The following is a 27867-nucleotide window of genomic DNA, read 5'->3' as shown; positions in this document are numbered from 1 at the left end:
AGAGATTATTTTAATTTTTAAATTTTATTAAATTTCTTCTGACAAAGATATGTATAAGTCGTTAAAACTTTTTCTTTTTTTATTATATATATATATTTATTTATTTATTTATTTATATATATAAATCTTGGTCAACCGTCTGATGAAAAATTCTATCTACTGGTGATTAGATATCTCTGTCATATGTCGCGTAAAATTGAAAAATAAAATTATTCGTTACGCTCGCAATTAATATATAAAGAAAGCGCACCGATCTTTTTCACGAAAAAAAGATCCAAGAACGATCTGTGAAATTTTCAAATGTCGCGTTGTTACAGTTAGTCGTCATGATAATCTCGATGATGCTTCGAATAGGAGAGTTTTATAATTACTTCCGTAATGAAAATTTATTGCAAATGTTGACAAAGAGAGTGTATTTTCCGCCGGTTCCGTTCGATACTCGAGTTCATTGCAGCTTTAATTCTACTAGCGTGATATTTGTAGATGTTTAATGCAAGTTAAAATTTTCTTCTCTTTTTTTTCGACACAAAATTAATAAAAATATTTATAGTTAATTTATATTTTTCTCCTTTTGACCTTTTCCCTTTAATTATATTACCTGGAGAATTTGCTATCGAATTTTTCACGATATACCCACGACTCTCCTTTCGATTTCAATTAGGAAACTTATCGAGGAATGGATTTGAGCGCATTAACTCAATTCACCGATAGAAGTTTAGAACTTGCTTGACTGGTGTAAATCTGTCATTATCAATTCATTTTAATCTGAGTATAAGTTTCTCTTCGCTTTCGCGCGGGCGTGAGTATTCCTGTGTAAGAATTTTAAGGCTGTGAAACGCAGAAAAAAGTAATTATTTTTCCTTTCTATCGTTTTTTTTTTAAGTTGCTTGTTAATAATCCGTAAGGTGGGCTCTATTAAATGTACAAAGCAATCGAGATGTTTACTATTCTACAATTTTAATTCGACGTTTAATTACCAACATCATTAAGATTGAATGTTAAATAGTTGTAACAAATAATAGCTTTTGCTTCTAGATGGTTTCCTTAATGAAAAGTTGATTTATCAAAAGCTCTCTTATTAATATTAAACGTTACGAGTTTCTGCGACATTGTATGAAATAACAAATACAGTATTTAACATCTCTCTTGTGATAAAACATTATAATCAAAATTTGAAACTTATTTTGATGTTCAGATAGATCATGCATTACAATTAAAATTTTTTTAAAAATATTTATATATATATATATATATATATATATATATGTAACATAATATATATTTCTGAATGAAACTATACATAAATAAAACGTGCAATTTTAATTGAAACTGATCTACATGAAACGGATCGTCGATTTTGTGTTTCAAAATATACAATATAATGGCGGCTGGTTGATTACGGCAACTCATTAATGAAGGAAAAAGGTTAATTCCATCGGGCAGACTTCTCAATTACGTCGGAAGAATTGCATCCTTAGCTTTCTCGTTTTTTTTTGTTTTTTTTTTGACAGTTACTTATTACATCGTTGAATCGTAAGTTTAAAGTCGTAAGAAAGTGGGCGCGAATTTATTTTCTTCTGGGTCGTAAGTTAATAACGATACTTTAAAGATAGTAAGTTAAGAGAGAGAAATCTTCTTTCTCTTGAATAAAATTGTTCGTCGATTCGATATACATTAGATTTTCACATGATAATAATTCTATTGCAAATAAATTGTTGTATGCTCGTAATGTCGGCACGCGATTACTATTCGCGACGACGCATTGTAAATTTACGAGATTGTAAATAATGTATTGCAGATCGAATCGCGCGAATGCGCTATAAAATATATTACCCGCCTGCCGCGAGAACAAGATAATACGATGGTAAAAGTCTAAATTATTCATTCACTTGTTGATCACTTCAAGTACTTGTTTGTGAATAACTGTTTGTATTTAATGCACAAATACAGCTTTTACACACTGTTTGAAGTCTCGTTCTCAGAAGATCAAAGAGAGATGTCTCATTTTCTATGCCGTATTTGTAACGTACGAGTAATTCGTTGCTATAATGAATTCATGATGATTACTTATGATCTCTCCGTTGAAGTGATCTGCGCATTTTAAGGCTCACTTCAGAAGAAAATTCTCGTTTCTATTGCTCGCAAAGAAAATCACGTGTTTGTGTGCGTGTGTGTGTGTGTGTGTGTGTAGATTCTGTATAAAGTATGTGATAAAAGGTCGCATACGAACTGCGGTAAACGCATCTGCTTTCTTATGGCGTTTGCCAGAGCTTTTTTCGCCTTTCCTCGCATTATAACGCAAGAAAGAGAGAGAGGAAAAGAGTGCTGGCATGGCGCTTGAAGGCAAATTGCTCTTGGAATAACATTCTGTTCTCTGCTTTTTTTTTCACCTATCTCCTGCTCGCGGTGATCGTAGACTTCACCGATTATCGCGAAAATAACGCGATTTTGTGTCGTTCGTCAAATTGGCGAAAGAAATTGCTGAATAAATCGAAGCGCGCGTCCAATATTTTCTTTCGTTTCTTTTTTGTGGTTTACAGTGTGATCCGACTCGATCAATATATCGATTTTTTAATAAATATTTATATCATGTTTATTTTATTTCTATTTTATCTATTTCTTGTTGAAATGGATGGATGTATAAATGACTTGCGCGATGTTTTGTAATCATAAAACTTTAATAATTCGTATATTCTATTAATAATACGCATACATATATAAACAGTATTTTATAATTAATATAAAATTATATTATATAATTAATAAATTGTATACGATAGTCTTAATATTTTAATCGTTTGTTTTTTGCAACAAATTTCTTGCAAAAGGGGAGATTATTTCAGAATATTATCCCATGTAAGGGTTATCTCGTGTGTATTTCCTCTTTAATCGACACGATTGCCGGTTTAAATGGAAAAAAACGAACGATTTCGATTGGCACGTTGATAAGTGGGTCGAGGTAAAAGCGGAACGAAATGGAAAAAAGGGAAGTGAAGTAGGAATGGTTTTAATGCGGACAAATTCAATGGCCAACGACGTATACGCATTTCGATGAAATTACTTCCTTGGCTTTCCGTTCCACGTATGATAAAGATGCTCTTTGCCATTTTCACACAAACCTGGTTATCAATCTTATTTGCCGTATTTTTAAATTCCGTTTCGGCGAAAAGACTTCGATTCTTACCTATTTACAGCGATCGAGCGCATCTGGCGCTGTTTTTACTCTAGGATGTTAAACGCGTGCGTGTAAAATCGCATTGGACATGTGTTTTTTGAATGGTTTCCGGGATTCGATATTACGTCGCACGCATTTTCGCCAAATTAAATTATTTTCAATCATGGGATGAATCGGATTCATCGTTAAAAGTCACGATATATTTTATAGCGCTTCTATTATCTCGACCTTATACCAGGAATTATGTACCCTTCGCAAATGTTCGAAATTTATTTAGCAAATAGGCAGCTACGAAATTTCCATTTTTAAATTACCTTAATATCGAATAAATGAACTCTTTGTATGGCAAATCATTGTTACTCGTTCAAATAATAGTGTACAAACATTCCTCTCAACTGTAGGTATGCGATTCATGAATTGAATCAAAATATTTTATTCGCAAATATTACTAGAGCCAAAAAAGGATTTTTTATTCTTTTGCGATTTTAAACATAAATCATGTTCTTTTAGAAGTGATTATAATTAATACAATTGGCGAAAATCAATCATCTCTCAAAATTGTTGTCGCGCAACTCCGTATTATCGCTTGTGATTTTTGCGGATTGTTATGTTTCTTTCTGCTCGCTCCCGATGCTTTCTTTTCTGTTGCATGCAGAAATTTTACGCTGCGATAAATTCTTACGGGTTTATTACGCGCCGTATGGGATACAATTTATTGCATCGCTGAAAATAATTTTCCTACGCGGAAGGTAGGAATTTGTGTCATTTCATTGAAGTTATTCCGAGCGCTTGTTGCGCCTGCAGTCGCGATGCACTACTGTGTTTATGCGTCGCGCGGCAATAAATTTGGTTTAATCGAAACAGACGGAAGTCATTAGCGACGTTTCGCACTGATATCCCCTGGTAATGGACGATGAGCTTCCACCGGTGAACCTTCAAAAGCGGCCTACTTTTTCTAATGAAATCTAAACGTCATGCTACAGAAATTTAAAACTCGTGAACGATTCGACTAATATAAGGCTGCTGACGTAAATTGTCATATTCAGAAATCGTCGTATACAGAATATATTCTGTTCTTTTTATTAATTCAAATGTTTACAGTTTGTGTTTACGTCTTAATGCAAATTTTTGCGTTAAAAATTATTTTATTACATTTATTAATTTCAAATAGAACTTTTTGGCACTAACAGTACTTAATATAAAGTTTTAACTTCTTGTTTGTAAAAGATATGTTTTAAATTTTATACAATATAAATTGTATGTACATTTTAATATTGGTCATTTCGTACATATATTTTCCGATATAATCTGTGAGAGGTGAAAAGGATGTAAACATCGTTTACTCGATTTATCGGTAAATCCAGTAAAAATGGCAGTAATTTGATAATAATTCCCTACGAATGTCAGATTGAAATTTTCCGTGATTTTCATGACGGATGAGCTTATTTTCCATCTGTGAAGCATATCTCATTTTTCATTGAATTTGGAGATGAGCGTAGTTTCTTCCATAATTCTAAAGTTGAGATATAAATATGTAGGTCGCATCAATGAAAATAGATGAATTTAAAGCAAGCAATTGAATTGCAACTGAATATAAATATTTGACGATTGTGTATACACACACACACACATTCTAATAAAGAGACGGTCTGCTTTACATTACATATATATTTTGGATATTTAATTTATTTCTACACATTATTAATTTTTTCATTCTCTTATTCTTAATTAAAAATAGTATTCTCTGTATATAATATTAAACATGTCTGATCTTTCGGATAATCTTTCGGATTAAAAATAAAATTGTACACGAAAAAATATTCAACAATATTATGTACTATCTCATTACAAATCTTTTATGAAATACTTGGATGCACCAAAATAATAATATTCGACATCGTGTGTTTTAAATTCCGTGCTTAACCTCGTATAAAAATATAAAGTTTCACTGCATTTATGAAAAATATACATTATAATCCGAAGATTTTTTCACGAGATGAATACACTTATGACAGTTTTTACTACACAATATATACGTTATGTCCAATATTGTGCAAAAATAACGACCATTATTTTACATAGATTTAAACAATAGGTTTACTTTGCTTATGGATAGAAGTTTACGTCAATCTAAGTAATATTTTACTTTTGATTGATCCACGTCTGTTTACGAATCGGAAGGAAGGAAGAAAAATATTTTTATTGGTTTGGAGGAGATGTATAAGTAATCTTTTACCTTGAACATGGCGTTGAAGAATGGCACGGAGTATGACTATATACGGTGGTCGATAATAGATGCAGTGCCGAATATCGTATATATTGTGTACATGTCCATTATCCTTTTTTGGTGAATACGTCGTTCATGTATGACACATGCACATTCATCTTCTTCGGTGGATATGAAAGTTCGGTTAATGAAGATGAAGATGAGAAAGCGTATTTTAAATCATGACTCTCTCGACTCTTTTGGAATTATAATGCGAAAGAGTCGATAAATATAGGCGTTGCCTGATAACTAGAACGTGTTTTCATTTGCTTGACATACTTTTTTCCGACTAATTCTTCTTTGCGATTTTCTAAAACTTGTAGAATTTTCTTGAAATTTATCAGGTCCATGATAAAACAACTAAACTTTATGCAGCTCTTCTTTTTTCTTTTACGCAGCACCCTCATTTTTATCAGAATGTTTGCAGTGTAAATAAATTAGTTCGCGGTCTTGATGCCCCCTTCGAATTCGAAGAATAGAAGTTGCCTTTTCTAACTCGAGACTCAAACTAGATGCATCAGAGAAAAGGAACTTTCTTCTTTTCGCCAAAGTTTCCGAAGTATCATGCAAGATTACGAAAACTTTCTCGCTAATCTTGTTTCGAATGTGATTGTGTTCTTCTGCTAAATTACGTAACTTTGTCCATTTCTTTATCTCGTCTAAATATTAATTTAATGAAGAAGTATGTTCTACTAGATATCTCGCATTTTTCATTGCAAAGAAAAATGGAATAAAAATTTAGAAAAAAAAAAGAAACAAATTGTATATCCTCTCAAAATTCAGTTTTGAAAATAAATACATTTTATAGTCTTATTTTATCATCCTTGTGCAGAAGAGGAGTATGCATAAGATTTGAATGGTATATATATATATATATATATATATATATAGTACACACAAGTGTATTTTTCTATGCTATCATGCTTGTTGGGGCGAAGAAAACATCGTGAATTGAATCGAGAGACAACCGTGAGAGACACAGTAGTAGTCTTTAATGAGATGTGGTCTCATATTGCACGTTCTTTTCAGAAACATTCTTTCACGGTTCGCTATTCACTTCAGGAACATGGCATTTCATTCTCTTATGTCTGTTTGTATGTTTTCTTCTTTTTCGACAAAATAGAAGCTGGGTTGCTTTTTACTTCATTGTACTTCTCTCAAAGCGTATCTATAGGATATCATCAGTGCAATGTATTATACATATATGGAAGACGTGGAAACATCTATTGTTTTTTTTTATCTATCAGAGTAGCAAGAAAAAAAAATTTTCTTCAGCGATAGATTCAAAATTATTTTTAGTCTCGCTAACATTATATATTACTGCGTGACACGAAATTTACTACAATTTATTCGTAATTTTCACTTATGTATTTGTCACAGCGAGATTATTATTTTGTCTTCGCAACTGCAGTATTTTTGCATAGTAAAAGCGGAGTGTGCGAGTTCATATTGGCGAGGTTTTTAAGAGCAATTGAAGTAGATAATGCAGTACGAGTGCATAATTATTCTAAAGTACACGAGAAGGTTTTTTCATATATCATAAAAGTTAACATGAGGATATTCAAAATTGATAGTACTCTTCAGAATTTTTTCAATTTTGTTTAAAAAGTAGAAAATAAGTACGTTTTGGGAAAATATGATTTTCGTTCTTCTTCATATTTAAATGCTGTATAAATCTTAAATTCTCGTATCAAATTTGAATGTATCGGTCAATTATAAATGATAATCAGCCACACAGAAATATGATAACTATAGGAAAGCATAGTGTTTTTCCCTATTCAGTTACATTAAAATAATAATACAGATTATACATATTAGAAGGAATTGAATATGTTTTACGCGTAGAAATAAATATATACAAAAAAAATGGTTAGTCTCTGTTAATTCTGCTAATCAAAAATCATGCAAATGTTATAAAACAAATTTTTATAAGTACATCTTTTATATTATGTCGCAATCGGGAAGAAATATAACAATTTTCTGCAATCGCATCGTAGTGATACTCCGGGAGTAATTGCGAGATGATGAGCCGCACAATATTATCTTTTATTCGACAAAAATCACGTAGAGATATCGAACAATAATGAAATTGAGTTAGAGGTGAGTAAACGTGGTGAGAATAATTTTATCCCGATATTACTCGAGTTTCATAGACGAAACAGGACTTCGGGTTTTCCCTCTCCCTCACTTCAGTCTAAGTTTAACGGCGGGTTCATTCTGAGCACATCTACGCACTTAGAGGGTAGGTAACCCTCGTATAATATAACACTTGTTGCTCCATTCTGAAAGACTAGGTTTGGAAAGCCATGAAAAAACGTCTGCGAAGGGAGATCTGTCTTAATAATAGTATAGATTCGTATGGTGCTTGAAGCCGATTTTTAAAAGTATTACGGATCATTTATTTTCATTTCGAGAAGCAAAAGTTCCGAATATAAATCTCGATTGTTTTTTTTTATATTTTCATAGTTGTTAGAAAGGGGCACAATTTCACACACATACTAAATTAATCTTATACGTGAAAAAAAAAATATATGTATATATATATATATATATATATATATAAATTGACAAGGATTTTACGCAGATTTTACGATGTAAAAATGGGCTTAATATAAAACTATGCATGTTTACATGAAAATATTGCGGTACGCCAAAATGTGACACGCGACTGCAATAATTCATCTTTGTCGGGAATGTACTTCGTCATTCGCAGCTTAATTTTCAACCGAATTTATGTAGCCAAGTCATGTTTTTGCCCTCTCACATTTTAGAGTCGCGCGAGACGAATTTTTATTCATTCGACCAAAGGAAAATTTCAACGGGTTATACTTCTAAAAAAGTGCGTTTCGCATCGGACGTCTGTTTACGACAAAATATATTTATATATAATAAAAATTAACTTTTCTAGAAAGAGACAAAAAATGCCAAGTACATGAAAAATAAAGTCTAAATACATATTTATATGCAACAAATAAAAATTAAGACATGTGTATTTTTTTTCTTTTTTAACTCTTTTTTAGAAAAGTATCGTTATAAAAAGTGATCTATATAAATAAAATTCTTTTCCACGATAAAATATCCGAAAAATAAATTGTCTTTTAGATAATTGATCTAAAATTGACTTCTATTTTTAATCGCTTCCTCATCTTCAATTATCATAAATTATTGTAAATATAATTTTAACGGTACGATAATATAAAAAAGATATTTTTTATCATTCAAATTCTTACTTCAAATAAATAAGTCGCGATATAACTGCTTGAGTAAATAGAAGCATCGCGATACCAAGTACATAAACAGCGATTGGTCGTACGATTATGTCGAGGTATTACTAAATAACTTTTAGTGCAATCTTGCGATAAGTTTGGAATTAATTTATTCTTAATAAATAAGAGGGTCGTCACATATATTGAATATATTCTCACAATTGAGCTTTTAATTAAATTAGATTCAATGTACAACACTAAAATTAAAATAATGCGATGATCTATCTAAGATATATCCTTCAACTAGCCGACTCGCGTAAAAATATACGGGGTGTTTCATCGTTGTTGCGCGAGACACTATCGTGTCTCTTGATAAGCATTTACAAAAATTTACTATAAAAAAATTAGATTCAAGTAAATTAAATGTAGATTCTCAAAAGAATGAATTAAGAAAGATATACAAAAGAGAGTTAATATACATGATCCGTGAGCGACGTGTTGGGACTTACAAGTTCCCAGCGGAAATCTTCGTGGTGTATAGTTTCCATAAACTTGATGGCAACTTCGGTAGTTTGCCCGGATAAAAGCGACCCCATGCAGAGCTGCTACATCGGAGGGGAAGGAACGTATGCGTGTTAATCGGCCGTAACCGCGCTTTACCCTGGAATTTGCAGCCACAATGACGCTGGATAATCTAACGCAGTTATTATCATATTAAACGGCGCGATCGATCAAGATTGAACGTCCTAAATTGGACGAACCGCGCGGTTCGGAAGACGTCAGGGTAAATACGTGTAGGCTTTGAACGACGCAGACCGTGTCGTTCGGTGGCTATTACGCGGGCAATGCTTGCTTTTATGCGGAAATTGTAGCGACGCAATATCACCTGTGATTGCTAATTAGACCCGCGAGTCCATAGAAGCACATTGCTTGCGGGTAAATGCAAACGGAAACCGTTTGAGAGAATTTGATTTAGCGTGTTTTGGCCTTAACGTGTCATACAAATGTAAATGAAACGAACGTAGTATAAATCCATGTACAAAAGTCAATTTGACTATTCAGCGAGAATGTATGCCAATACATTTTTTTTCGTATTTTTCGAAAGTTATATCTCGCCAAATATATACAAACTTTCGTATACATGAAAATGTTTAAAAAATATCCATCTGCCTCGTTCGCGTAACATTTTTTTACGAACGTTTTTTCGTTAATTGTGACGAATATTATTTAGAAAATAATGATATCGTTCTCGAGATGCTGCAAAAAATAAGCGTATATTCTTCTCACGTATTAATGCAGTGACAATCTATTTAATTAAATAACGCGTGTGTTCTATTATTTACGTGCGATTTTATACACATGTTGCACGTGTTGCTCTATACTTCGAGTCGGTTAGCGGAATTTTAATTGCACCATTATACTCGAAACACATTATATTGCGCGTGTACATATGTACACACAGCGGAAATGAATCGTGAAGATTATAAACTTCACGTGTAACAGGGACAATATAAAAACAGCTATTTTCCCAGACATTTGTTTTGCGAGATTTTGCATGACCATTTTACACAAATGTCACGTATGGCAGTTACAGTTACAATTACAAAGACATTTAATATTAATAATCGATCAAAACAGGGCTTATCGAGAATATACGTATCGACGTATCGATACGTTGTTGCGGTTTGATCTAAGTGTATTCTTAGTAAGCGAACGCGAGATGTACCAGCTTAATTTAATTGCTCATATGTACCACGAATCGATACGTTGATCAACCACGTGACCCATGCACATTTACCGCGCCTCTTGTAACCCAGGTTCTCCTTGATAAACAATAGACTTGTTATCGGCGTATCAGATTATAGACGACCGTGATAGAATTATAACGCGGAGTAACCAATATTCAGATTCGTGTTACCTATTTCGCGCACGTGGTCTCTGTCTCGTTACGTTTCTCATCGCCTCGGTCCGTCAGTCCGTGAGCGTGGACTCTAATTTATGTACGAAACAGACAGACAAGAACCCCCTGCAAAGAATAAATAATTCATTCAAACATTTATTCATTCAAACATTATCTCTGCACGTTTAATTCAAATCAAAGCGTTAAACTTTCGGTAATTTTTCACACGAATTCGTTTCGCGACCAAGGGAAAAATATTTCTGTATACATATACGTAGAATCTAAACAATAAAAGATTGAAATCCCGATCTCAATCTTAAAATGGTTTTGTAAAACGGTAGATCTACACAAAAAAAAAATCTTAGTGCGATGGGCCTCCCGATTTAGTCAGCGAAATCTTGAAATCGAGCGATCAACTTTCGGAATCTTTCTTCCCGAATCGCGAACAGATGCCTTCCTGGGTCCCGTGTGCGATTACGTGATCGCACCTGTGGCCAGGTACGCGGGTGTATGGGGTATACCCGTATTAACGGCGGGCGCGCAAGCGGAGGCGTTCCGTCACAAAGGCGAGCATTATCCGACGTTAACCAGGATGATGGGTTCTCATCGCTTGGTTGGCGAGGCGCTTAGACATATCCTACGGCGTTTCGGGTGGAAAATCGCCGGTCTACTCTTCCACAATCATGCTATGGCCAGCAGCAGAGGCAATTCCGAGTGTCATTTCACGCTGAGTGCCGTATACACGACGCTCAATCAAACGCCGGTGCACAAGAGTTTCAATCAGGAGACGACCACCGCCGAAGATTACAGAAACTTGCTCACCTTCGTTTCGAAATCCGCAAGAAGTAAGTCTGTTCGATTCCGTGCGATATCTATATTCTCTCTCGTAAATTTTTTGTTCTCTTTATAGTGTAAGATATTTAAAAAAAAAGGTATATGTCAAATGTCAGGAGATATCGAGAGAGCTCTCAAATATTTATGACATATAAAGAGTCCAGAGGAAGAACATGTTAAATCCATTTTCTATCTTTTTAAGGTAACACTACGCTATTGTAGCTCTAAAGTAGTTTTAGATTATTCTATCATAAAAGGGGGAAGAATCTGCTACAAGGAAAAAGCGGCGGAATGTGTATAGGGGAAGAACAGGGGAACAATGTGTATTTCTAATAATCTAGAAAATACATTTAAAGAATTATCACACATGTAATAAAATTTTTAAAATCTCCTTTCGAAAAATTATTTCATATTTTATGGATGGAAATGTTTAAATTGTTTTTCTTGAATCTTCTCGTCGTATCGTAAGAGAAAAGCACACTTTCTGTATATGTTAATATCGGACTTTCTAATAGATACCCATTGAAGATACGCGAAATCGTGTAACATTATTAAGCCTTACTCAAATAGTCTCGCATTACACCTTCTGGTTTGCGCAAACTTTGCATAAATCAATCAGTCTTTACTATAGTCGACAAAATATGTAACGTATACCATTAAGGGGCATCGTGTTGCGAAACTGTACTTGATAATATGAAGGGTGAACTTCGACACCGTCATTTAATTGATACCATTTACGAAGTTCGCTCCTACAAATGCGCCCTTGCTTCTCATTCATTGATCGCGTTTAAGACTTTGAGCTCGTCAACCAAGTTTAAACGTGAGTAACAAATAAATTTCCATCAACAGCTTTATCCTATCCTAAGTAATGCAACCATTGGCGAGAGATATTCTGATAAACTTTTGAACTTTAATATTATATCTGAGTCGAGTAACGCTCATTAAGCGCACGCGAATGTTATAATTATCGCATGATTAATTATTTTACATACTTTGCGAAAATTGAACATCGCAAACTGTATAATCAACCGGAAACTTCTTTTCACGTACAATTAATTGATTTAATGTACTTCGCAATTGATCGCGATACCCCATAATCATCGAGTTATCTTATAAATCGCATCAATTGAATCGTCATATGTTCCATTGCGAGCAATTTTCTCAAATATCGCGCAGATGATTTCCTGTATATGAGGCGCATCTTGAAAATTTCCCCACGCTCGTTTTCCGTTTCAACGCTTCTGAATCGTATTACGTAAAGTTTACGTTAGACTTATCTTCAATAGGAATGAAACAAGCTGCAGAGAGCGTGTCTCTTCGATTCGATTCTATCCGCCAAGTGTATTCGCACGGCACTTGCGATTTTCGAGATAACGTACAAATATTTTTCATCCTATTACCAAGCAACGTTTTGAATTTATCGATTGTGATAAATACAATCGAAGAGATTTTTTATTTTATTTCTTTTTTTTGTAATTAAAATTATTCTACAAGGAGCGTAAAAATATTCGCACATTGAAAAGAAAAATTGAATGAAAAAATCGACGTCTCCCGAATTTTTGAAGATTCTTTGAAACGCGTTATGTAAAGAATAATTTTTCGAAGATAAATATTATGATAGATGGAGAAAGTAATCAGTGCTAATAATTTATTGTGGCTTATTATATATTATTATCATTATTATTAGATATCTAAAGTTATTAAATTATATTATTATTATCGTACACGTTAATCACTTATCTGATTGCGAGATTCTTGGAGTAGAACCGCGAGGAATTCGCGGGCGAGATCGAGACGCGAAATCGATTTTCGAGAATTCGACATTAACTCGAGAACGTGACGCGTCGTCATCGATATATGCTAAATTACTGGTAAATGCCACAAATCGCCGATCCATTGGCATTCTCAAAGTTTTGCTGTCGCGAACTGGGCGCTTTAAGTTCTTATCAAATTTTTGTCATTATTCATTTTGCGAAAAATGCGATGATACAGATTCGTGCTGCCTCATCGAGTTCTCATTATCGTGCTAAAAATATTCGAGACAAGAAACTGGTCCGATAACAGAGATATCTGCTTTATATTTAATGTCGCTTGGATATTAACCTCGATGCATTGCCGACAAAATGTCTAATCTTAATATATTATTGGATGTATAATATTAATAGTATCCTGTTGTCGATTTTATCAAACATTTTGCGGATGCAATCGTATACTCGTATACCATATATGCATTTGCGGTCTTTTTGCATACACGTTTATGTCGTTTCAAAAGAATTTTAAAAATTATTTTACACGATACATTTAATATATATTAATTATGGCGAGCAATTATTTTATGAATATTGATAATACGAGCAATTTTTTTATGAATATTAATAATACAGTTTTATGAAAATATCAAAGAATGTGGAAGTTATATATATATATATACACTATCCCTTTCCATGACATTATATATTATTAAAAAATTCTTTTTTATTATAAAGTTATATTTTATAATATTATTTTACGGATAATGAACTTTTTATATTTATTTTATTAAGAGATTTTGCGCGAGATTTCTCGAATTTCTTCGAAACAGATGTTACTAGATAGAAATTTGTCGCGTTGATATTATCACATTATCGTGCCGAGAAAAAACATTACACGACGAATTTACGTTTAACTCCATTCGAACGCTGTCTTGGAAACCCATGTGTCTGCGAATAGCGGGCGTGAAAGACGAGCTATAAAAGAGAAGTAGGAAGATAGTTCGATCTATGTGATAATGAGGCTATTCCCGATATACAGACGTGCCATGTAACATCGATCCGTCCATTTTACTCGCGTCGACGGCTGATATGAGCCCGGCTTGTCCTTTCGTTTTACGCCTCGACTGCTTTTTACTATCGTTCATATTCTCAGTCGATACAAGGTGTCACATTCGCAACACCTCGATCGTTTATCACGGTATCCTCTGTGCACCGGCATGTAGAGTCTTCAAGGTTTCGATTTTTATCACAATATACTAGCTCAGCGATTGTTTAATCAAAATTCTTCCATTACGCTTATGCTCCGTCTAGATCTACTTATCTAAAAGATCTAAAAAACGGAAGTGAAAGTTCCTCACATTTTAGTTTTTTTATCGAGTAATCGTTGAAGAAATTTTTGCAATTATTGTGATGAATTTCTATGTATAAAAAAGGAAAATATATTTCGGCTTACGAATCGTCTTGGGAAAAGTTCTTCTTCTCGAAATAGTATCAACAATGATAATCGATTCATGTTAAGCTTCTTAGAGCTAATGTACACTAAAGCCCCAGATATGGGAAAGTACGGGAGAATGCACGACGAGGTATCAGATTACGATCAATATTGGCGACGGTATTCTGCCGATAATAGACATTATCAAGAGGCATTATGAAATACTCTATTGTCATCCGTCATACATCTTGTGTACTCCATTCCAGTCTTTGCATTCTCTCATAATTTTATTTCCAGTTAATAAATGTTTTAAACGGGCTAAGGAAATATGGCTTAAGTCGACATCTTCGTATCTCGTCAACGGGATGCGCTCGCATAATAGAGTGAATTTTATCCCTTTGTATCATATAGCTCTTGTTAGTCGTTGTCGGTGGCGATGGCAAGGTTAACTACAAGCGAGGAGCATCTCTAATGAGACACCGAGTCCAATCGACCTGTAATAATGCAAGAACGACGTCGTTTCGCATCTTATTGTATTACGCACGACGTTACGATATAATGTATTTTGTTCGCCCGCGAGAAGTTTATGTGTATAAAAACGACAATCGCGCGAGAGCAAATTTATATTTGAGCAATGCAGGATTAATGAAATGTTTCATCACGTATCGATAAACAAAGAGTGGACAACATATGCTTTGATGGTGAAATTAAAATATAAACATATCATTTCGATTGTCATCAATAATCTTCTTTACATTTAATTTTTTTACACATTCTCTCTCTATCAGGTTTTAAAAGTATTTTAAAATTCTTAATCATATATATATATCTTTTTTTTTTTCCTTTGAAATTACATCTATTAATTTATACTTATTATTTTGAAATATTGAGAAAAATGTGATGTATAGTTGCATATCTAGATTAAGTAAAATTAATTTCCGTGGCCTGACGCAGAGCGCTACTTTTTATTAAATTTTATGGATCTCCATAAATTATGTCAAGATGTTTATGTATCGCGTATTGTGTTCTGATAAATCTCAAGTTAGCGTGATGTGTGTGAGGATTGATTAATGGTGCGTATTTGGCTTGTCGTAAAAATTGGATTACGACTTTGTTCGAATAAACGTTTATATTTCGCTTGGCGTGTTGCGGATTGTGTTTTGCGATAGTGCATTTCGCATTTATGTATGTGTCCTGGAATTTATTTCCTCGCGTTTGTTTCGTAAGATCTATTTATCAATATTCTGATACTGTCGCAAGAATTTTACGAATTATAAATTTTACAAATTTTAATAATTTGCATAAGGGATGAGTGAATCAATTTCTAAAAGCGTCGCTTTTTCTCTTTAAAGAATTTAAACGGTCAATAAAATCGAGCATAAATCCGAGCGTAGATGTTATTTCGATTTCTGTAAAACGCGTAAAAATGTTGTCTGAAATGCGAAGGGGAAAAAATCATCTGAATTCCGCTTGGTTTATAATATGTCTCTGCGATTTCTATAACTTATTTAAGCGATACATTTTTCAATATCTCTTCCCGACAAAAAGGAGATTATTGACTCTAGAAATGAGGGACATTCGTATAATCCTTTCAATTCATACTTGCAACGAACTTCGTATATTTTTAATACAAGTTTTCTTCGCGCGCAATATCTTCGTTTTATGAAATTCGGGCAGCTTTATGGGTTCACGGTTGATGTGGGAGAAGGAAATGAAATGTTCGAAGAACGTCGACTGTGTATAAAAGATTTTCTGGATTTACGCAAGATTTTATCGCACTCGCGATATAAGACGGCTATGCTAGAAGAACATTCATCTTCGTGTTACTTGCAACGTTTGCAAAGTTGGAGCTTGACAAGCAGATACATTTTGACGAAGCGGATAAAAATCTTCGCGCTGAACAACAATATTCTAGAGTAACTTTGAAATATCGTCGTATGTACTTGATGTATCGTATCTCGCTTTAAAGCGAAATCGAAATTTCTTTATCTTTTTCCTTCCATTTGTATATACATATCTCTGGATACCGCGTTGAACCAGCTGGGCTTAAAACTATTGAGCCGGGATAAAAATGTCAAAGTAGGATATATGGCGACGATTACAGATCGCTAAAGTTGAGTTTGAAACATAATATACCATCTTTTTATTGTACGTGTAGACGGCGTGTTTTCTAATCTCTTGTAGTTTAAAAATAAATTTGTCTATCTTTTCAATTTTAATAAATACATTTGAGTAAATAATTATCTATAAATTAATCATATAAATCAATCAAGAGTAGACGACTAGCATTCAACGTATGCTGATTTCTAATGAGTAAAGTTTACTCAGTAATATAATTAATTGAAATGCTTCTTTCAAATTATGGATAATTTTATACATTTAAATAGCAACTTTATTTAACAAAGGTGCTCAATTATACGATACTATTTTTCAAACGATCACTTATTGATACAGCTAAACTATCCGTCATTTATTTTTGTAAGAAATACAACACTTGTGGTTAGAGTGTATTAACATATGGATCTGTGGATTTTCATACTTAAAGAAATTTATATGAATATATATTTGTACCACATTTTATGTAGCAAACCGCGGATGAAGTTGAATCGATCACATATCGCAAAGTGGCCTGATGGCAATAATATTTGTACAGATCTTGACACATGTCTGTCTATATTTCTCTCTCTTTCTTTCTTTCTTTCCACAAGAAATCGTTTTTTTCTTTTTTATTTCAGTCGTGGTAATGTGCGCTAATTCAACAACCATCCGGGAGATATTGCTGGCTGCCGAAGAGCTCGGGATGGTGGACTCAGGAGAATACGTGTTCTTCTCCATAGAGCTTTCCTCTAGGTGAGTAGACTAAACTGTGTATAAAAGTACTACATGTGTGTACATATAAATATACAGAAATTAAATATATTGCATGTAAGATAATTATAAAACGTATTCATTAAAAAAACTCCCTTTTATTATAAAAAAGAGGAAATTAATCAAATCACACACATAATGCATTATAAACATAATAATTATTTGTGTGTGTATGTGTGTGTGTGTGTGTGTGTAATACATTCTTTCTCTTTTTAAATTCCTTTTTCAAATCTACACAAGATATTTCAAAGAAAACATTTTGTGCGTGGTAATATTACTAAACTGAATTTTGCTTATTTAGTAATTTAACTGGCCGCGTATTATTTGGAAAACCTTGCGCTGTAAAACAACAAGATAATGCATGCATGAAATCTGCAGAAAAACGCGAGTCGCATGTCGAAAACTACATAAGTAACGGGCTTGTACAATAGCACGCGGCTTGGACATTAAAGCCATTTTATAATTGAAACGAATGTGGAGTCATCGTCGCTACACGACTCGACCTTATACAGAAGGCAGATTGGCATGAAACACATCGCGTTTATTTCCAGTAACTCTGAAGGGATGAGAAGCAGATAAAGAAAAAGAGACTAATAAGAGATCTGACGACGCTAAATATGTTTTCGCGAATCGAAGAAATATTCATTCTATGCATAGAAAAACAAGTAGAATTGTGCAAATTAGAAACATGCACATTGCTTCCTCATCATTTTATTTTACAAAGCTTAAGCTGCTTTAAGCATGCGGTTTTTTCAAATTTCTACTTCCTCATAGAGGAAGCTTTGTAAACGAAATAAAAAGATAAAGAAGCAATATGCTATTTTCTAATTTACACACTTTTTTTATTTTTATATAATCGTTATAGATTATACATGTAAAAAAATTTAATCCGACGTCTCAAATTTTCTGAAAGTTACAGCGTAGTACTCGACATTTCTCGAAAATTCAAAATTTTATTAAAAATGAACCCTTTCACCGATACTCACCAAATTCGGTACCAACTATCCTTTAATAATATTCTATTCGTGTAAAAAAAAATTTGTTCCGATATCTCAAATTTTCCAAAAGTTACAGCGTGTACAGGCATTCTCAAAAAAATTAAAAATTTTATAAAAAATAAACCTTTTCATCGATTCTTGCCAAATTCAATACCGACCATTCTTGAATGATACTCTATTCATGTAAAAAAAAATTTAACCCGATATCTCAAAAATTGCGGAAGTTAGAGGTTGTACAATATATTGCGTACATACACACATACTATCATAGAAAACGCGAAAAAAATTTTTGTCACGAAAACAAAGCTTCCTCTATGAGGAAGCAAAAAGACTATTTTTTATTCTTCTACAAAAGCTACGAATATTAAAATGAATATAATTTCTCTGTAGAAATTTATAGATATTTTCTATTGTTAATTGGTCACAGATATCGCGATAATTGATTTTATTTGTTCCGTGTTTATTTGAAGATATTCCATACATTATCGGGTCACGTTTGAAAGAGCATTTATAGCCTAATTTAATCTAATTTATCCCTCGCCGTGTTGTCGACACAGTCGTTTCGCGTTAAATCGTGAAGCATTCCGCTCGCTTAGATAAACTGCGTTTACGCATCTACTGTATGTACAAAGGGCGGGTACTGGTGCAATCGCGCCGTTTAACGAGGCCTTGAAAAGCATCGTCTCGGGAAATTGCTAATTTCAAAACATCGTAGTACGTGTTTCCTCATGGTCGTAAGTTTCTTACGATCGCATTCTCGGACGCTGTCTTGTTTTCTTGCTTATCTTATCCGTGGTAGTAATGGGATCTTGTATATCTGCAGCGAAAATCAAAGCGGGATCTTGAATTTTAACGATTCCGATGAATAAAAATGATACAGAGATTGTGCATTCGGTCATAAAAAAATATCTGCGTCTCTGGGTAAAAACAACAAAATTGTTATCGCATTCGGTGCGATTTGCGTAACATTTTTGCTTCCCCCTCTCTCTTCTCTTTGTTTCGCTCCCCTTAATAAAGGATATCGCGTGATTTTGAATCGAGTGGAATTTATCGATCCATCGTATCTGAAACCGCAAACCGCGAACCTTCATTTAGATTATAGTCTATCCAGGATATAGACAAACGCGTTGATCTATTATCATCCGTATAAAATTATCGACATTATGATGGTAACCACGAATCAATGATAAATCTGCTTTTGGAAGAGAAAAGCCAATAAATGAAAGTTTCCGTACGAATTTACTATCGTGGATCTCGTAAATTTTTCCGTGAAACGATGAATTCTATGTAATTTAACGAGATTTGCACGAGAACGCGATAGAAAGAATGAAAAGTAGTTCAACTATCTCGTAATTTAAGCAGTGATTAGCAGTGACTTTAACAGTAATTGGAATTTTTATTCAACAGTCTTCCGGTGAAATTAATCGAGCAGCTTTCCAATAATAGCCCGGAGAATGTCGCGAATGACAAATGCCGCGCACGATAAAAAGCATCTTTTAAAATTAAGTCCATTAAAGAACTTTCTCTCGATTCTCTCTTGGATAATCGAGAGACTGCTACTCGATATTCGAAGAATTTCTAGAATGGTGAGAAGGAGAGAATTTCCTTGCGCGACTTGTGAGATTGCTTTCAAGCTACACCGATTTATTCGTTCACTTTACGGCAGAAAGAGGGAGAGAGATAAAGAGAGATATGAGCAAGATGCTGGAACAATAAACATTGATTATAATTAAGCACCGTCGTTGATGCAGGCGCCCATGTTGCGGTATTCCGACGACATCACTTTATTTAATCACACATTTCGCGGAGACGCGAAATCGCGAATCACATTATCGCTCTCATCATGTTTTCCACGCAAACTTTCGCCCCTTTTGTAATTCGAGAATTACATACATTATATGTATATGTAGGATAGGTATTCGCGGCTTTTATACGTCCCAATTATAACATAAAGATCGGTCACCATAAAATGAAAGTTATGATCTCTGACGCAGTATAAAATCGAAAAGCTGTTCGGTCACAGCACATTCGAATAATTAATGTTTTCGTCAGAACGAAAATTAATTGGGTCGTTTTACGATATGCCGTTTTAATATCAACAATTTCAGGTAACTGTCAGAAAAACAAACTATATATTGTATATAATGGGCAAAATTTAAAAATATTTTTTCGCACGTGTGCGTTTCTCTGTATGAGGGAAGCTATTTTTGTAAACTCACTTCCCTTAAATGCAGAATAATTATTAAAATAAAAAGAATTCGAGAAAAATCGAGAAAATAGTTTTAACTTTTTATCTTGGATCTTAAATTTTTTATATTGATACAAATTATAATATAATTCTCTTAACGTGAAATTTATACCATGGATTGTATAACACATTCGATTTTAAATATAAAAATTTTCTCTTTTTTTCTTCTATTTTTATAAATTATATTGCAATTTTAGAAAGCTTAAACATTCCACAGAAACCAAAGCATTTTATTTTATAAAAATATTATCTGCTAGAAAATGTTTACTTTATAAGAATTGCATAAAATTGAATTTTCTGAAATCCTGAACAATATGAATTTATTTTCTCATAATAACGCGCATTTTTATTGCGAAACGTGAAGTAAACGGTAGCGAATGTGATTCCAGTGACAACGATTCCACAGAACCGTGGAGAATTGACGGTGACACCGATGAGCGTAATGAAAAAGCCCGTAAGGCTTATCAGGCCCTGCTGACAGTGACAGCGCGCACCCCGGACAATATGGAGTACCTAAACTTTTCGCGCGAGGTCAAAAGTTTGGCACAAAGCAAATATAACTTTACATTCGGAAATAGTTCGGTCTCTACGTTTGTGACAGCGTTTTACGATGCCGTGCTGCTTTACGCCCTTGCCCTTAAGGAGAGCTTGCCGGAGAAGCCGGGGGAGGTCAACTTGGACGGCGGTAATCTAACCCGAAGGATGTGGGGAAAAAGTTTCAAAGGTGAGCTTCAGTTATTTTTCTTTATCGTTGCTTATATTTATAGCGAGAAAATCGTTTTCTCAATCATCTGATCAATGAGCGAAACTTTAATTTGGACTTTCAATGGAAATGGAGAGTCGATCAAATCGATTATTGGAATTTTGTTACAGGAAATTTGTAATATTATATTATTTGATTGCTGCGAAATTAATTAAATGTATTACTAATTGAACATAGAAGTACAGAAGTTTTTGACACGACAGTGATAGAATTTTTTTATTGTCTACTCTTGATGAGATTGCTCAATAAACATTAGCACCGTCAGTTTCCAGCGAAGCGTACGGTTTAGATTTTCAAAGAGTTTACGATAGAGAGGCATGTTTATCGGTAAAAAAATCGCGTTATCGGCGGTTTTTATCGCGTCATCGCGCTGCATCAAGCAGTTGTTCGTAATTTACGTCAACAAAATTAATCCTCGAACGAGGATTAGATGTCAGTATTGTTGGAAAAGCGATAACTGATGATTTCATCAGATGCCGTTTAATTAGATATGTTTTGAACAGAGTCAAATTAATTATATCGATGAATTATCACATTGAAGATCTGTCACTGACATCACGATGGCTTTTCAACTTCCGTAACTAATGAGATCAATTTGTATACTATCACCGCTTCTCTCTCTCTCTCTTTCTCTCTCCCTTCCTATCTCTTGCTCTCTCAAATTTTATTCGACTGTTCATGATTTAGATTTTCATTTTTGATATGCATATATTTTTGACTTTTATGGATTTTTCTGTTTTCGAATTTTTTGATTAATTCAAAAGCAATTTAAAAAAAAAATATTCTTCTAAATAAATGTTTTTTGTACGGAAATAAATCTAGATTCTTCAAGTGTGTATATGAGATAATCTGAATATATTCTGCTGCGTTTTTACTTTGCAATATGAAAATACGAATAGTTGATCTCTGTGGCTTTGGCTTTATATCTCATCTTTCAAACAATCTTTGAAGTATCGGGCACTTTGCACTGTTATATTATGCTTCTTCGTTTCAACCTTCGCGATTCTTGATTTTTCCACGGGAAAAACTTCACGGTCTCGATATAGCTGACGTGGAACGCGAGATTGCTATTGTAGTTTATTTTGTATTTTAATGCGTCCTGTATTCCTGTCCTCCTATGTGCGTAGAGTTGCGTTTTTATCGGTCATTTCGAACCTCGGTTGCTCTCATCCATCGCGAGATTTTACCATTGCGCGAAATATAACTTTTCGAGAATTAACAATTCCATGATTACCTGCCAGCTGTAATATTCAACTCTGATTAAACTCCACCGAGTAATTTGAAATATATAATAATATCTTGTACTTTCGCATAATTGTACACGTTTAATTCCAGGAATAACCGGCGACGTAAACATCGATGAGAACGGCGATAGAATCGCGGATTATTCTCTGCTGGATATGGATCCGGCAACATCTAGATTCGAAGTAAGATATCCTCAAGATCTCGTATTTTACGTCTAAGATGATATAACTTTATCCAACGTCTCGTTGTAGCAGCTCAAGCAATTTAATCCGCGACATTGTACGATGCTAATGCATTTAGCATGTCAAGCTAAGGTTGAGCGTAAAATCTTACAGCATTTATCTCTAAAGCGTGTTGTTTTGCTCCAATATGTTCACTTGTTTCTCGCACTTTTTCATTTTACATGCAAAATAATTTCTCACAGATCGTAGCAAATTATTACGGTGCAAACAAAACATTGGAGTATATTCCTGGGAAGAAAATTCACTGGGCCGGAGGCCGGTTAGAGCCACCTCCAGATACGCCTACTTGCGGATTCGACGGCTCGTTGTGTCCCGATAATTGTGAGTTTTAGTTAATACTTGTTCAATCTATCGTAAGGATATATAAGATTAAATAAAAAAATATATCTAATTTTTAATATACGCTACGCATATTATGAGTGCGACAAAAAAAATTTGCAATCACATATATTCGAAAAGATATTTTATATAAATTCTCATTATATTATATTGTAAAATTTATTATGTTAATGTAATTTAATAATTGATTAAATCAACTGAGATGTGTATAATATACAAGTTTTATTTTCTCTTTATAATTATGTGGATATAATTCTACGTAGATTTTTTTGCGCATGAGGTCGTCTAAGGTTGAGTATTGGAAAGTATAATATTTTCCTTCATTAAAATTACTAATGTTTCGGTAGCTCTTCCGGGCTACGCCATCCTCTCCATGGTATTGAGCTCCATTGTGGTCGTTCTCGTCGTCGGTTCAGTATTTATTTATCGGTAAGTGAGCTTGCTTTTTCAGTAGCAGGTAGCTTCATATATTTCTTTACACCAACGTGTTTTTATCGATATTAATGGAGATGTAAATGCTATTGAGTGTACGAGTTGATGTTTGGATATCGAAAAATCAATTCAATATTCATACCGGACAAATATAAATGTACTTTACAAAGAGAAAAAAAAAGATCCTTGGAATCGGTGTACCATATTATACGCGTGCTTTAATAAAAACTGGTCAATAATAATTTTCGCTTCAATTACCGCCGAGTACGCATCTTTGATTTAAATTATATTATGGTTTATATAATTGCTGTTCTCTCTCTCTCTCTCTCTCTCTCTCTCTCTCTCTCTCTCTCTCTCTTTCTATATATATATATTTTTCGACTTTTAATTAGAGGAGATTAGCAAAATAATTTTCTATTAGGAATTGTGTTTTTCATCGTTCGATGTGAAACGTTTTCTATTTCGCATATTTAATTCGACAATAATATTATTTTTGCATAGTAATCCATCAAAATATTTTGAAGCAAGAATGAAGAAACTTTACAGATTAAATTAACGTTCAAAGCTAACGTTAAATTAACTAATGCAAATAAATTTTAGAAATGAGGACATTTAATATTCAAAAATATCGATCGATATTTATGCTGATTCATGCGAATTGATATGCCCATTAATTAACATGGATTCATTGGATTAGAAATTTAAAGGGCTTTTTGCGCGAGAGGATTATCGCGATAATCTTCAAGTAGCATTCGCTAAGTGCACATACACATATCAAGGACGAATAGCTAAAGCTTCTCAGCTTCCACGAGTGCGCTACCTTTAATAGGGCAAGGAGAGGCTAAGGAAGGTAGAAACGAGTGGAGCGAGGTAACGAGGTAGACGCGGACGAGGCGAGATAATACTTATCTGTGGTAAAATTTCCAGCGTGTGCTGCTAATCAATTTATCTCACCTGTCAATTCCGTTACGCGACTTCTCTAAGTGTGTTTGTCTAAGTGGGTTTGTTGGCCATGAATTTCAAAACGCTTAAATGAAGTTGTTTTCTTCCATTTGACAAGTGAATTTGGATTTACGACATGATCTTAAACATTTTATGAATAACGGTAATGTTCTCGAATAATTGGTATATTACAAATGGTTTCGTGTATTTTAGATCGGCAATCTTCTATAGATAATTATTACACTATCATTATTCGAGAGCTCTCTTCAGCGTTTTCGCGAGTTTATTACGTATTCTGCCGCATTATAATTTGGTTTTATACACGTCGTATCTTTCCTTAGTATCTTAATCAGAGATACGATAGCATAGAGAGTTGCACGGTTTTACAACTTTCTTTAAGACGCGTTAAAATTTATCTGTTTAATGGAATGAACTACTTTTGGACAATAGCATATCGAATTCTCCGATGTTTTTGAAAATTTTTATCGAGCTATTTTCATCGAAAATATCTCATTTTTTAAATCTAATCGTAAGGCAAATGAAATTATTTGCGTTTTCTATTGAGGTCAATTCAGTTTATGCGACATTAATAGAGCGCTGTAGAAACTCCGCGGAATATATTAATTTTATAATCTGCGGTACACGCACGATCGAGATATATTTTTGGTATGATTCCGATGTTCGGAAATACGGGCAAAGTGCGGAAAGTGATTCAACTATATTACGCAGCTTGAATTTCATCTTCCGCTTTACAAAATATGCATTTTCGACGAGCAATTACACGAGTGTTTCGCAATTCGCAGAAAGAGAGAGAGAGAGAGAGAGAGAGAAAAGGAGAAAGAGACATATTCTATTTTTTTGAAAGTCGAATATCGCATCTTCAGGGTTACATACTTGTGGAAAACGTAAATGAAATTATCTCGTGTAAATTTATTATCACGGTAATCAAATTCTTCGTCGAAACCATACGTCACGATCAATTCGAAACGACGATAGCGCTTTCGTTGGCAGTTCGTTCCGCGAATATAATGTATGCGTATGATGTATCCTCTCCGGTATAACTTCTGTTGAATATGTCAAACTCATTCAAGAAATTCCGTACACATAGGAAGCCTTTATATGCGGAATAATATCTCACATGGGGGACTGATAAGCATGCGGTTATGAGATACGCCGGCACGTAATTACCTCTTGAGTTGTTGGCACATATAGATCGGCATACTGGCTTCGCGAACTTTGCCTATACAACTTTGCGTATTCGTCGATATCGGACGTACAGGTTTAACGAACTGGATTAATCGCATCTTCGCAAAATATTACCTTGCGATACGAGGATTGCCGTTGATAAAAGAATATCGTTAATCAAGAAGAAAAGCGCGCGCGAAAATATTCTTTGTCGTCGAAGGAAGAACGATGTCTGGAATTAATACGCGACGCATATGCGTGATAAGCGCGCGTATTTATCACGTACGTTGCAGCAAAGTATCGCGTTATTAAATTTTTTTAATAAGCTTTCGCGCTGTAGCACCCTCTCCTTTGTCGATGATAATGATGTCGTTTGTTTTGCAGACGCTTCAAACTGGAAGCGGAAATTGCCTCTATGACGTGGAAGGTGCATTGGGATGACGTAATCGTAATACCGAACGCGAAGACAAGGGGCTCTATGTACTCTTTGATTGCGAATAAGTTTCGCGGCAGTCAACTGGTAAATATGAGACGAGGGGATTGAAATTCCCGCGTGAAATCGTTGCGCAAGGTCCTTGATATTGTTTTGTTCGCGAAAACGATAATTCGATTGTTCGACATTTCAAAAAGAGTAATTCGAACAAAGCTTGAGCAAATATTCGCCCTACGCGATAAGCAACAGTGGATAAGGTAAACAACAGCGGCGACGATCAAATTTTTATTCCAAACATTCATTCCAATAGCGTTACGTTTATTTCGACCATTTCGTTCTCAACGTGCTCATATCTTAAGTAGGAAGTTGGAAAAGAGAAAAGAGAACAATGGTGAAAAGTATCATTTTGCGAGTGTAGTGCTCTCTTACCTACTTCCGGAGCGTCCGTCGGTTTTTATTATAGCGGAGTAGTAAAGAAGATTCTTTATTCCATCGTACGTTATTCGGCGTTTCTTATCATTTCCTTATAATATGCAAAGGCAAAAGAAAAAGAATATTCTATAATTGAATTCAATTTCGAATTTCTTATTTTTTTATGATAAAAAATAAATTGCAACAAGATTGAGAATACGATTTAATTTTGACTTCAAATTTATTCACCTGCCTATGCAAAATATTTCGGAATATTCTGTTTTAAATTTAACAAAATTTAATGATATAGTCTTGCAGCTAAACTTTGTTTAATGAGTTGGCACATTAACAGTCTTTAATTTTAAACGATCGTGAGTGAAGATCTTTTGGCAAACATAGTTTCAGTAATATATTGAGTAACGAGAGTTTACTCTACTTGAACTCGCATTTATTTTTAGTTAAAAGTTTGATTAACCAGGGCACATTTAATCCTCATGATTTAAAAACAAGAAAGATCTATTTCTACAATATTTTTTTTGCAAGTTAAGATAATTTGCTTGGTGTAATTTATCTTGCGTCATACAAAAGATTATCCAAAAAATAATTTCTGTTCCAGACGATATATACCGAGGATAACGCAAGTATGCCGGATGATGTTGATAAAAATGTGTACGTTCCAACGGGATTTTATAAGGTTAGACTACATTTTATTTTTATTCGAATGCGTATAGTATTTAATTCGACGCATACACGCGACATATTATCAATCATGCTGGATATAATTTGAAAGGCTTAGAGAAAATAAGCCACAATATATGCGTACTACACTTACATACATATGCATGCAAAACACAACGTATTTTTCAGTACTAATAGAATTAAATGTCGGTGTATTATTCACAATCGTATTACATGGTATAAGCGTCATATATGCGAGGAATTTATTTTCTTTGCACCTGCCAATCAATATTCATTTTGGTTTCTTTTAGGACGGAAATATTGCTTCAGTAGAACTGTATAAAATTGTGTAACAAATGCACATGAATGAAAAAGTAACAAGATTTTTAATTCATTAAATCATTTCATCTTGTGTAGCGAGCGCGGCTGCAACTTTAGAGAAGTTTTCTCATAAAATTTTCTATCGAGTCGTTACAATTGTCTTTTACTATTCAATAACTCGAACTGTCTCCCTTAAGG

General features: G+C 33.9%; 1 protein-coding gene across 5 annotated transcripts in view; it reads left to right on the top strand.

The window, feature by feature from the left end:
• The window catches only part of LOC138935215 (atrial natriuretic peptide receptor 1), an 85995-nt gene that overhangs the window by 21978 nt on the left and 36150 nt on the right, over nucleotides 1–27867 (top strand). For 3 of the 5 annotated variants that reach the window (XM_070299668.1, XM_070299667.1, XM_070299669.1), the window contains 7 exons: nucleotides 17300–17414; nucleotides 21068–21402; nucleotides 22777–22868; nucleotides 23111–23249; nucleotides 23615–23696; nucleotides 26211–26346; nucleotides 27287–27364. In XM_070299668.1, coding sequence (XP_070155769.1) covers nucleotides 17300–17414; nucleotides 21068–21402; nucleotides 22777–22868; nucleotides 23111–23249; nucleotides 23615–23696; nucleotides 26211–26346; nucleotides 27287–27364 — 977 coding nt within the window. Of the gene's footprint in view, nucleotides 1–10996; nucleotides 11393–17299; nucleotides 17415–21067; nucleotides 21403–22776; nucleotides 22869–23110; nucleotides 23250–23614; nucleotides 23697–26210; nucleotides 26347–27286; nucleotides 27365–27867 lie in introns of all 5 variants that reach the window. The other 2 variants (XM_070299665.1, XM_070299664.1) reach the window with 1 other exon arrangement.

Source organism: Polyergus mexicanus, unplaced genomic scaffold (assembly GCF_030449975.1).
Source record: "Polyergus mexicanus isolate NDT 795.1 unplaced genomic scaffold, iyPolMexi1.0 SCAF_7, whole genome shotgun sequence".
NCBI classification, from domain to species: Eukaryota; Metazoa; Arthropoda; class Insecta; order Hymenoptera; family Formicidae; genus Polyergus; species Polyergus mexicanus.
This window is presented reverse-complemented; position numbering and strand designations above follow the sequence as displayed.